The following is a 12,963-nucleotide window of genomic DNA, read 5'->3' on the forward strand; positions in this document are numbered from 1 at the left end:
AAAAGCACGAGAAACAGATTTCAGAACAAACTGAATGGTAATGAAGATACAATTACCAAAACACCAAAAAATGCAACAGTGAGAGGGAACGAGCAGGCTACACAGAACTGCAGAAACTGCAGTAATTTGAAAAGAAGCGTGAAGATGGAGAGGATGGACTGTAGGTGGGAATGAGGACGGTGGAGAACTTTCCAGAAGTGATGAAAACCATGAATCCACCGGTTCAGGAAACACCGAATCAGGGCCCAGGGAGCGATGAGAGGCGAGAGGGAGAGGGAGGGGCCCACGCAGGGGAGACAACACAACAGAACAGAGAAAACACAACGAACCACCACGAAAATGCACAAACAGGAAACAGGAACCTGGAGAGACAGGTTGGGGAACCGCGGGGCGCTTGATGTGCAGAGAGGGTGAATCGAGGCCGGCAAAAAAGCCAGGGAGCGCAGGACCTGCATGCATCTGCATCTGCAGTTTCCCTGCTCCTGAGCTCATGCCCCACACGCTGTCCAGTGGATCAGGGGTAACGCCCGCCCCCCACCTGCCCCGCAGGCACACTGAGCCCCAGCAGAGGCTCCTGAAGGAAGGATGGAAGGAAGGAAGGAGGCAGTGCTCCCTCTCGGGAAGGCCCACTGAGGCGCCTGCTCACCGTGGACTCGGTCAGGCCGCCCACGGACACGGCCAGCCCCAGCAGCACGTGGTAGCGGTAAGCAGGCAGCCCCAGGAGCCGGGCCACGCGAGGGAAGGCCTGCGACGGCGCGCCCCAGTTCACAGAGGCCACAGCAGACCTGCAAGACAGAAGCACAAACTGGAGGGGCCGCCCCGCTGGGAGCAGAGCTGCCCCACCGGGGACTCAGCACCAGTACCTGGGGAAAAGCCTCTCCAGCTCCTGCCGGTGGGGCACGTGGGGGACGGCGGGGCCGTCCCAGTGCAGCAGCGCCAGGAACGCACGGGCTGCATGTGCCCGGAACCGGTCGATCTTCTCACTCGCCTGCTGGGCTAAGCAGCACATGACCCGCTGGCAGCTGCAAACCGAGAACGCAGGGTTAGCTCGGCTGGAACATGAGAGTGGGCACACGCGCCACCCTGGCTGCGGGTGGGAACGGGATCTGACAGCCCAGAAGCCTAAGTGGGAGATCTAGAGTGGAAGCAGTGAAGACTGACAGGGCTACCGGTTGACTGGTGTGTGAGAAGAGACGGAAGAAATGGGAGGATGGGGGGCCTGCAGCCAGAGGAGGAAGTCGGTGTGGTGGTGCTGAGGAAGCGACGCCCGGATCTCCTCAGGGGCCTCGGCAACAGAAAGGGCACGGTGATACCAGGCCAGCAAGGTACCCAGAGGCAGCCCGGTGTCCAGGGAACCAATAGGGGACAGGATGGCCAGTCTCCAGCAGCAGCAGGTGCTCGGCACAGGGGTCCTGAGCCAGGAAGCTGGCTGTCCTGCAACAGGCCTGGACCCTGAGGGAGGCCTAGCCAGGAGCAGGGGCTGTGGTGTCAGGAGGGAGGACCCGGGCAGACCCTCTCCACGCAGCGGGAGAACACACTCACACCGGGGCCTCGATCAGCTCTGGCTGGTCCCTTGCCAGCAGAAGAGTCAGGTCCGTAAGACTCGTCATGGCAGCCTCGCGGACCCTGCAGAGACATGGAGGGGTGAGGCTTCCTGCCCCCGGAGCTATGTGACCATCAGCCACTCTGCGTGGTCGGGTTCAGACACCCTCAACCCGGGGCAAGAAACACGTAGGAGGCTCGACAAAGGCCGCCGGCAGCCTTTCCTCCAGAAATATTTCTCTCACACATTACCTTGAACAAAGACACCTGTTTGACACCTGAAGACTAACGGCCAGGTCCCAGCAAACTCTCTCACAAGTGCACACACAGAAACAATGCTGACTTTCCCATGAACCTTTCAACACGAAATATACCCACTCTACAAAGGTTTTCCCGCAGAAACACTCTTGAGGGCTTTTCGAGGGAGGGATGGAGAGCAGCTCGTGTTTGCTCCAGAATGAAACAGCGTCATTTCAAACCTGGGACAAAGAACGCTCAACCCAGCTCAGACACACTGGGCAACGGGGACCACAGACGCTGCCCCACGCCGCCAGGGCCGGCAGGTCCTGTATGCCTGGGGCACCCACCCTCCCGCCAAGGAGATAGCCTGCGCTGTTCGGGTCTGCACGGACAGAGGCCCCGGCCCCGGAGGGGCCCAGCAGCCAGAGCACTGAGTGCAGGTGCGGTGGTGCTCGGAGGCATGAGACGGACGCAGGCCGGGGCCGAGGGAGCTGGGCAGGCTCTGACACCAAGGTACAGCCGCCAGCCAGCTGCTGCTCAGGACACAACACGCACGACCCTCTGGAGGTGCCAGGGTGGGTCAGGGCGTAGACGGAGGGAGGACAGAGCATCCCCCCGGGACCCCCAGCGCCCACGGGCACAGCACTACAGGGAAAGGCCGACGAGAGGAAACAGGAGCGGCTAAAGCCTGCAGCACACGCCCCTGGGGCCCTCACCAGCTCCTAACTGGACAAGCACAGGGTGCGGGTCCCAAAGCCCAGAAGCCGGCTGCTGGGGGGCACATGTGCAGGAGAAGGGCCCTGGGAAGCCCCTCAGTCAGAGCTGTGGGTGTGGGCAGGAGAAGGGCCAGCCAACCCCAGCCCTGAGGACAGCAGGTGACCCACCCACACAATAGGGGGCCTGACAAAAGGAAACTTAAATCTTGCTGCAAGGAAATTACACAACCCCAAATCTCTGCAATTTTGAACTCACAATTTCTGGATTTAGTTAAAAGTTACAAGGAATGTTAAAAAAAAAAAAAAAAAAGACCAAGTGTTAACAATAATGAGAGAAAGAAGACGACAGAAATAGACCCATGGATGACATGGATATTGGAGTAAATGGCCAGTCTTTAAAGTAACCACGAGGAACACACTGAAGAAAAAAAAAGAAAGATGGAAAACAAATGGAAAAGATGAAGACTTTCTACAGAGTATTAGGATCTCTGGAAAAGGACCCAACACTGCAGAGCTCAGATAAACCTCTGGAATTAAAGATTCACAGAGGGGACCCCTGCATGTGCACAGCACTGGCTGGACCTCCTCTGTTCACTTTATGTTCCACATGCTCTGGGGGCAGCCACGGTGGCAACTGTAACACCAATGAAAACCCACTGCCCTTCTGGCTTGAACTGTGCAACCAGGGTCAGAGAGTAAAGGGCTCCCCTTAAAGGGGCCTGAGAAGGGGCCCCCACGTTCACAGAGGACCACCACCCACAACTCCACCACGCAGGCAGCACAGCAGAACCTGAGCGGCTGCCCATATCGCGTGAGGTGGAGACCACGGCGCTGTACTCAAAGCAGGCCCACTGCCTGCTGCGAGGCCACCAGCACCCTCTGGGAGGATGAAGCAGAACCCTACCAGTGTCCAGGAGCCACTCTAGAGCCACATGCCATGCAAAGAACCAGGAAGAGGCTCAGTGTCCAGGGAAGACACGTGAGCCCCGGCTGTGGTCAGAGCATCTTCACCAGCACAGACCCTAAAAGGCACGGCTGCCACGGCCTCGCCCCACCGAGGACAGGGCAACAAAGGGCTCAGGTGGCCGTGCTGGGGCCTCCCTGAGGACATGGGCCCGGGGAGGTGCTGTGGCCCCCTTGAGCACCCCCATGCTCCCACTGTCTGGGAGGACCCCGGGGTTCTGGATATGCTGTGCAGACACATGCACAGTCCTCAGGCCCCCACGGGAGCCGTGCCTCAAATGCCATCTCAGGACAGAAGAAGGAAAGGAAAGCAGCAGGTGAGATAAGGGAACACTCCTGGTGGATGAAGAGGCAGGAAAGGCCAGCAGACACAGAGGAGGGGGGAAACCCAACCAGGAATGTTATTAATGAAAACACAAGACGAAATTAAAGCTAACTGCTTTTCGCATCGTTGTAATAAACAAACCACCTCCTCTCAATGTCAGCGACAGCTCACCCGGTGCTCGGCCCCCAGTGAACCCCTCGTCACAAGCCATGTTTACAGGGGGGTCTTGCAGGAGAGAATGCGAATAAAAACACTTAGAAGAGGTTCCAACATAAGCTGTAGGAGAACCTCTCAGCTTCTCCAAAATGGCAACTTGGTCTCTTATTTCTAGTAAACAGAAAAGTACTTTTGAAACCTTGGAAAGGAAATACAAGCGAATCCAGGCAGGGATCCGAGCACAGCGGCGTGAGCATCTTCCCCATGCTCGGCTGACAATGACACAGGGCTCCTTCAGGTCAACAAGCAACTGAAGGGCTCCTCCCAAGACTAAAATCTGTGCACCTCAAGTCTTATTCCCAATCAGGCAGGAGCCAAGATGATGATATACAACGGGATTCCTAGAGAACCCAGGTGCTCCCTACTCCCCTTCCCCAAAATGGTTTCAGATCCTTCCTGCTTTAAACAGTTGCATGGGGGCTTTGCATGAACTTTATTAGGTAAAACTGGAGACCAGACAACTGGGGCTTAGACGAGGGAGACACAACAATGTTTGTATTTTATGAAGTTAATTTTTTTTTTTTCAGTGAAGAGTACGACAGGACTTCCCTGGTGGTCCAGTGGTTAAGAATCCACCTTCCAATGCAGGGGACGCAGGTTCGATCCCTGGTCAAGGAACTAAGATCCCACATGCCGCAGGGCAACTAAGCCCGCACGCCGCAAGTACTGAGCATGAGAGCCACAACTAGAGAGAAGCCCACGCTGCAACAAAAGATCCCACATGCTGCAACTAAGACCCAACGCAGCCAAAAAATAAAATAAATATTTTTTTTTTTTTTTTTTAAAAAAAGAGGAGGATGCACAAACAAGGGACTGGGACAGAAACCCCGGCTGCCCTGGGAATAAAGGGTCCAGGCTGGGGCCAGGGCAGCAGCATGAACGCCCCATCTCTGGCCTCGGCGGGACATTCTGAGAGGAGCAGGGGGTGAGGATAACGCGTCCGCCTCACCATGCTCCCACGTCCCCGCGGCTGTCAGTGGTGTAATCGCTCAGACAGCCCAGCAACGTGCAGTAAACTTGGGCAACGTCCTCTCTGCACACAACCTCGTCTGGAGTCCCTTCTGCTTGCACACCGACAGTCTGGCAAATCCTGAAATTAAAAACATGGGAAACATAGCTAATGTCTGCGGATCCCACGCGAGCTCTCCTGCCTCTCTCATCATTTTGGCCTGATGTGTCTTTCCTGACAGGATGACCTCTGAACAGGCCCATAACTCGGAGGCAGACTCAGAATCCCGAAGTTCCTCCCGCACTGACGTAAAGCTGAGTGACGCTCTTCTCCAAAACACATTTCTAGTGTCTACAGTTTCAGGGTGCACGGGGTGGATGGGGGTGGTGGTGCCTGTGGCTGGCCCCTCCTACCCACCATCCTGCAGAAGGGGCTCCACCCGGGCTCGTGGGGAGAGAAAGGGTGGCCCCTCCCGACGTGTGCGTGTGTGACTAGCGTCAGCGTTCCCTCCACATGTGCCACTCCCCGTCCTGGGGGCCGCAGTCTCGAGTGGAAAGCTCAGCCCCCGTCCCTGAGCAGGTCCAGTGTCCCCAAAGCACAGAGATAAGCACGCTACGGGTTTAATATTCATTATGACAAAACTGTAACGATCCTCTATGAGTTGAAATGTTCTTGAACAATCCTCTGAAGAAAGAAGACACTAGAAAATAAAAAATAACATTTGCCTCAAAGTAGATTCAGCCCTCAAGACTGGGCTTCTCACAAAAACTGCCGTGAACGTCCCTTCATGCTCGGTCACTGGCTTCCGAGAGAACAGCGACTTTGGGGAGGAAAACCTGTGGGGCTCACCTAGAAATTGCCTTCAAAGCATCCCGCCTGGACTCGGCAAAGCTCACGTCCTCGGGAGAAATGTGGGTAACAGCCCTCAAGCCTGCTAGAACCTGAAAAGCAATGACAAGTCATCAACAGAACTGTGAGCCTCAAGATGAATGTACTTTGCATGCAAGTGGAGACCTGGCCTGGTGCCCTGCTGCTCCCAGAATGCAGCACAGCACGGCCGGTGGCCGTCCGGGTGGGCCATGCGCCCCAAAGAACACACGGTGCGGGGAGAGGGGGTTGCCTCCAACCCTTCCCACTGCTGGGCTCCCACCCCCACCCCACCCCCTGGCACCCAGGCAGCCTCTGCAGATCTGCCTCCTCCTCAGGGGCAAGACCCTGCACTCGTGGCCAGCATCCCCTTCTGCCCCCGGCTTGGAGCTGAAGCACAGTGCACACAGAGCACCTGGCTTCTCACATCTCCACCAGTTACTTCTCCCAGGGACAGTCCAGTTCTAAAAGCCAGGTGCTTCAAACAGATAAGCCCCAGAGCAGGCTTTGGATGGTCTGTCCCCGCTCTCGGTACGTAAGTTGGTCTAGTGCCTCAGATCCTAAGGTGTCCCGGGCAGGGGCAGGTGATACAGGTGAGGGGCATGTGTGCGCCAGGCACTTGGCAGCAGCGACATCTGGGAGGTGGGCTGGCAGGACCATGACTGATGTCTGAGTTAAGGGAGAGGGGAGCGCAAGCATAAGAGTTTGGTGGGCTGAGGCCAGCTGGGTCTCCAGGGTCTGACTCCGCCACCCACTCTCCCGGAGCTCAGGACCCAAGTCGGGGTGTCAGGAGAGTTGACAGATCACCCCTGAAAGGAGACAGGCCAAGGATGGTGGAGCTCAAGGGAGAACCCCTCTGCCCCCGGCCATGCCAGAAACACAGGGCCCAGTGCTGGGGAGAAAGGGCAGCTCCCCAGGGAGGAGTCTTGGGGTGGGAGACCCAGCGCCCTTCACCACGGCCACAGGGGAGGCCAGCATTTCCAGACAAGGCTGGAGACATTCGTTCTTAACGCAGAAAACACTGGATGATGCACCACAGACAAGTAAAGGCCAGGTGTGTTTCCACGGAGGCCGCAGCTCCCTAACCAGCCTGGGAGTCAGCAATCCTGAGTCTCCTTCAGGTGAGAACATTAACTGGGCTCTCAAAGACCACCTGCTGCCCCCGGTGCTCCCATCCCCTTTCTTGTGCACACACGTGCTGGCTTTCAGGAATTCCTTCCGCCCACAAACCCCGCTTGGGTCTCACACGACACCCCGCCATGCTCAGGCCAGCCTCACCTGCCGGAGCCGGCCCTTCAGGACAAAGGCCGGCAGGGCACCCAAGGCCAGGGCGAAGCCACAGCGAGCCATCTCCTCGGGGCTCTGAAGTTCGGCGAGATACTGCTTTACCAGCTCCTCTGAAAAGATGGAACCAGAAGGTGACCACTGTTGTCCATTATCCACAAGACACACTCTTCACATACGTTCCAGAACACAAGCAAACGGTGCTGAAGGAAGAAGGGAGGAGCTACTTAGGCTCCTAAAGTAGATGTATTTTCAAAGTGGTGTAAATCACAACAGATTGAAGAAAAGAGTACTTATTGGGTGGTTTTAAGGTTTTCGTAAGCATTTTAATACATGATTTCACTCCTGGGAAAATAAAGCCAAGACAGTTTAACGGTAGTCAACACAGTCAAATTTTCATTTTTTATTCACTGAGAACACAAACGCCTTCCTCAGAAATGAGGATACTTCCTCAAAGACTGAGAGCAAACGTGGTTCCAAGCTGGACCCCCAGGGCTCAGCGCTCGGACACAGCAGGGGTGCAGGGACTGCTCTGCACAAGACACCCAAGGCTGGTTGGGCAGAAACAGGCAGAGCAGTCAGCCAGGCTGAGTGAGAGCACAGGGCGGGGAAAACAGACCTTCCCACACGGGAAAAAGCCCGACATGGGAACTGCAAGAGTACCTAGAACAGAGGTTATGAGAGGGAGAAATGGGAAAGAGGGCCCTGAAAGTCCGGGGCGTGATTCAAGAATTCTAGGAAGTGAAGTGGAAAAACCAGATCTGTTCTCTGAAAACGCAGCTCAGAAAGTCAAGAAAGGCCAGACACCCTTATACTCTGTTACCTACCACAACCGAAGAGATTCCTGTTATCACTGCTTACATTTCAACGAAGCATGACTTCTGTAATGTGAATGTGAAAACCTTACGTCCTCATATATTAGGATAGGAAAAAAAAACTGGAACTCCACTTGTACGTACACTAAGGTGATATCTTTGGTGGAACTTAAAACAACACACTTTGGCAGCAGCATGAAAATCCTTCTCTACAACTCACTTGAGTTTTAACAATAACATGTTAATTTCAGAATGTCCTTTGTTTTTATAGTCAGAGTGACATGACATGTTACCCTTTTCTTAGGCAGAAAATAAAATATGACTTGATCATCCCAATTTAATATAAAGTAACATTACAGTAGTCCCTCAATATCCAAGGGGGACTGGTTCCAGAACCCCCCGAGGAAACCAAACTCCACAGACGCTCAAGTCTCTTTTACAAAATGGCGCAGTGTTTGCATATAACCCACGCACACTTCCCATAGCTTTAAATCATCTTTGGTGATGTGTGATACTTAACACAATGCCAGTGCTGTGTCAATCACTGTAAATATTATGTCAATGTTATGCAAATAGGTGCCTACACAGAAAATTCAAATTTTACTTTTTGGAACTTTCTGGATGTGGAACCCGCAGATACAGAAGACCAACTGTGCATTCTGTCTCTTTATGTAAAACTGCCTATCGTAAAGGAACATAGTGTAACATCATTAATTTGGAAAGTCTTCAGAAGATCAAATTATAAAATATTTTCTTATTTTTGAAAAAATTCACAGAAAGTAGATTTAGACTATTGCACTCATGATTCTTCTACACTTATGATAATTTTTAAAGTGTTTTACTTTTGAAGTAACTGTAGTGCAAGTTCTATAAAATGGTATAAAGGAAAGCTACGGGGCCACATAACACGTGAATATGAAGCTTCTTCATACAAAACTAACACTCTTGAACTAGACCCTACAAACAGGACCATGTGATGTGTGAGATAAACTCCAGCTTAGAGGTGGTTCTGGAAAACCCAACTGATGCAATGACGTGTAGTGAGGCAGCTACACCGACACTGTTCCCGTGAAGAGGAAAAGAGCAGACGTATTAACACGTGAAGGACACTTGCCAGAAAAGCGCTGCCATGGGCCATACAAAAATTCTAAAACACACTACAGTGAAACAGAAAAGTCAACGGAGCAATCACTAAATGAACAGACTCCAAGGAGCAATCAGGAGGACGCGGCAGGACAGCAGAGCAGACGACTCTGAGCTGACAGAGCCTGGGAAACGAGTGTGGAAAATAGTCACCCGATAATGAAGGACGGGCACCAAGGGACGGGGTGGAAGAGCGGCCTCCACAGAGACAGGGAGCTCCCCCAGGGTAACGGGAGCCTCCAAAGCACAAAACGGGGGAAAGCTGACTTAAAAACAGAATTTAAGCAAACGCTGCTGAAATAAGTAAGAGTTGATTCTACACGTTAAGTGGTAACATCCAGGAAAGTGGACCCCGCGTGGCCTGCAGAGAGCCCCTCTGGGCGCCAGGCGAGGGTGGGACGGGCTGAGGAGGCGGGGGTGTCTCCACGGCCTGGAGCCTGCTCTCTCCCTCCCCCCGCAGGCCCCATCCACACTGCAGCGGGAGGGGCACCCAGGGCACCACCCACCACCCCAGCCGCGGAGGATGCGGGCCAAGCGCAGGCGCCCACTCACCCTGCACGGTGGAGTCCGCCTCCCCAGAGTAGTACTCGCTGCAGAGGGCGGCCAGGGCCGACACAGCCGCCTCCTGAAACGAAGCAGATGTTAGTGAGCGGCAGGCTCCCGGCCCAGGAGCAGCCGGGCAGCCCTGCGACCAGGCCAGTGACTCGGTTTGAAAGACCCAGAGGCTGAATGACGTCACCCTTTCCAGTACATCTGCTGGTCATCAGTCACATACGGTCATAACTTTAATATTCTCTGCAACTAATACACTGAAGAGAAAATGATTATTTCCTCCATACAATGCAAATTCCATGTCTTCCAATGTGAACAGGTAACAATAAAACGTGGCATTTTATTCTTTCCCAGCAGAAGTAATGAAGGAAAAGTGTGGTAAACACCCAGAAGCAACGTGGCAAGGCCCCCAGGCGGGCCATGTACAGACCTCATTTGGAGAGAAGCTGGGGTCCATGGGTGCTGGGAACAGGAGGGGCTGCACGAGGAGGAAGGGCCAATCTGAGGGTGGGGCAGCGAGAGGGACAAAGTGCAGGTGCGGGGCTCACACCGCACGCAGGACCCTCGGCCCCTCCTGTCGCCTCCACGGTCACTCATCTAAGCCTTTCTCGATCGTACAGACAATGAGGGGCAAATGCTGGGTTCATGTGCTCTTCCTGATGCTCCCCCAAACCAGGGAGCCCCGGCAGAGGTGCTGGGGGAGGGATGTCCTCATACACATCAGAGGAGCAGACCAAACCATGATCACGGCTGGCATGAATCAACTATGAATATGTTTTTAAAAGGAAATTCTAAGGCACTAATTGTGAAGAACTCAAATTCAACTAGTAAAACTGTACCTGGATTCTACAGAATGATAAAGTTACTTTAAAAAAGGGAGGGGGGCTGAAGATTTGTTCTATTAACCCAGCAGAAATGCTGAGACACACAGGAGGCTGGAGAACTGTAGGGAGACCAATATGTACTTTCACTCCTTCATCCTCAATATCAAAGCCTAGTCATTATCAATACCCAAGACTGTTATCTCTGCAAGGGGTTAGGGGTTGCAATGCTGCTAGTCCAAAGTTCACCTGTCCTGGGGCAGGACAGTAGTGGCCACTGGGACGGGGACACACACAGACACACACAAACACACACACTCCTGCTCGCTTGAAATGACTAACGCTGACGTGCTGACATGATTCTGGATGCAGTCTGCTCATCAGTACATGAGCATCACGAACAGAGCTTCCAACCCTAAAATTCTACAACTCAACAGGACACAGAGTGTATAGGGAAAATGTTTATAAGGTAAATATAATTAATAAAGTCAGAAACAGTAATAAAAAATTTAAATATTCTGGTAAATAATGGCTGCATTCGTTTTCTTGATCATAAATTACAAAGACAGTATCACCCAGAATTCCAAATGTAATTATGGCATTTACCAATCATGTTGGTCTATAAAAGGGACTCATAATGCACGCAGCCCTTTGAAACAAACACTAAAATAAGTAATTATTTCTACACAGTGCAACAGCCAGAAAACCCTCGCTCCCCACACCTTTATCCGTTGCCGAGAGTGACTTGAAATGAGATGAAGGTTTCTCAAGGTGTCGTTTATCAGCCACTGCCAACCATCTGTTAAAGAGACAAATTCATTCAGTTGGTAAAGAACATTTGTATGAAATTAAAAACAACAACACACAGATCTTCTTCTACCTCTCAAGTCAAAGTAGATGGTGACCTTTGAGAGGAACCTGGAGGAAACCTAAGGTACACATTCTCCAGATCTAACAAAATTCTAAAGGCCCTCGCCCTCCCCACCTAAAGGGGGAAAGTCTTCTTTCTGCTGTTGAAATGTGAAAACTGTCATGTGGGGAAGTTTTTGTTCTTTTATCACACCTTCAGGTTTCAGGTGGTCTTTTCCTGTACCTCTCCCCCGAACAATCCCTCCAGACCCCCACCAATAAAAACCCAAACATTCAATTCAATTAGATCCAATACTTGGGGACAAACACTAAATCTATTCAATTTTTTTTTAAGTTACAGAACTTCTGAGGCTGCAGACCAAAGCGCCAGGACAGCCCAGTGGTGGAGGTGACCCTGAGGCTTTTCTTACTGCCTCTCTGTGGCCAGGTGCCATGGAATGTGGAGAGGCTCCCAGACCCGCACAGGGGCCTGGCCGCCACCCCCAGGGAGAGCTGTGGCAACTGCTGGCCCTCCCCTCGTCCTGCGAGAGAGTGCCCCTCAGGCTTGCACCACCCATCTGGGAGAGGAACAGCCGAGAATGCCGGGTGCTGGGCACGGCCGTGACAGGCAGAGCCCCAGTCAGCAGCTCTGAGGAAGGAGCTTGACCCCTTGGAAGAGAAGGGAGAGTCTCTGTTTCTGTGGAGAGAGTGTGGTGGATGCTCACTATTTACAATGGGTTCTTACAGCAACTTCAAAACAAGGATTCTAACAGGATGGAACTTTCCCGTCCACCCTAACAGGTTGGTCTTCACTTTTTAAGCTGAAGTAGTTCTGGAAGAAAAGGCCACAATGTGAGTCACTGGAGAAGAGAGGCACTTACCGATCACAGCGTCACCTCTGAAGGGCATTTTGGAAAGGGACAAGTTTTCTATTAAAATGCACACTAGGAAGAAAAAGGACGAACACAATGTCACTTCCCCGTAAATGCCCATCACAGCACCTACCCTGCTGCACCTGAGCCCAGAGCTGCAACACCACCACCCCCCACATCCCCCACCCTATGCCTTGGTGCTGGTGTCGGGAAGCAAGCCCTCAGAATGGCCTCAGCCCCAGACCTGGCCCAGGCTCAGGGGCAGCTCCAAGACCCACAAGGAGCAGCATCAAGCGGGTGCCCTCAGGGAGCCCCACCCAGTCGAGGGAGTGCTATATGGAGGCTGCAGGTTTGACCCCCATACGAATCCCCAATGATGACTCAATGCAGAGGACTTGGCTGCTGGGCCATCAACACCCACAGGTTACCAGGAGCTGTGGCTGAACTGCAGGCACCTGCCCAGTGAGGACCACAGAGAAGCAGGTTCTCCTGGGGCACAGGGGCTCCAAAGACAAAGGAGATGCCCCAGTCTCAGGTCAGCACCAGGGTAAGGACGGGGTCAGAGGAGGTAACATTTATCATCCCCATAGGGTGGTCCCCAGATGAGCTGCGGTACTCAAAGCTCTGGTAAATTCCCCACCGCTGTGAATAATGTAGTGTCCGTGTTTATAACTGAACTACCACTTCTGTGGGTGGGAACATGGCCAGTATAGCTACTGACTGGCCATGACTGCAAGGATGCCTGAGCTTCCATCTGGCAGCCTCACTGTGATGGTCCCGCCACCAAGGGGGCTCCACCATGGGGACTA

General features: G+C 53.1%; 1 protein-coding gene across 5 annotated transcripts in view; it reads right to left on the minus strand.

The window, feature by feature from the left end:
• The window catches only part of TBCD (tubulin folding cofactor D), a 173,797-nt gene that overhangs the window by 15,429 nt on the left and 145,405 nt on the right, over nt 1–12,963 (minus strand). For 4 of the 5 annotated variants that reach the window (XM_033847160.2, XM_073798105.1, XM_073798106.1 and 1 more), the window contains 9 exons: nt 12,164–12,226; nt 11,156–11,232; nt 9,613–9,685; nt 7,097–7,215; nt 5,801–5,892; nt 4,952–5,092; nt 1,543–1,626; nt 864–1,022; nt 647–785 (listed from right to left, as the gene is read on the minus strand). In XM_033847160.2, the coding sequence (XP_033703051.1) occupies nt 647–785; nt 864–1,022; nt 1,543–1,626; nt 4,952–5,092; nt 5,801–5,892; nt 7,097–7,215; nt 9,613–9,685; nt 11,156–11,232; nt 12,164–12,226 (947 nt within the window). The remainder of the gene's footprint in view (nt 1–646; nt 786–863; nt 1,023–1,542; nt 1,627–4,951; nt 5,093–5,800; nt 5,893–7,096; nt 7,216–9,612; nt 9,686–11,155; nt 11,233–12,163; nt 12,227–12,963) is intronic. The other variant, XM_073798103.1, reaches the window with a different exon arrangement.

The sequence above is a fragment of the Tursiops truncatus genome, chromosome 20 (genome assembly GCF_011762595.2).
Source record: "Tursiops truncatus isolate mTurTru1 chromosome 20, mTurTru1.mat.Y, whole genome shotgun sequence".
Taxonomy (NCBI): domain Eukaryota; kingdom Metazoa; phylum Chordata; class Mammalia; order Artiodactyla; family Delphinidae; genus Tursiops; species Tursiops truncatus.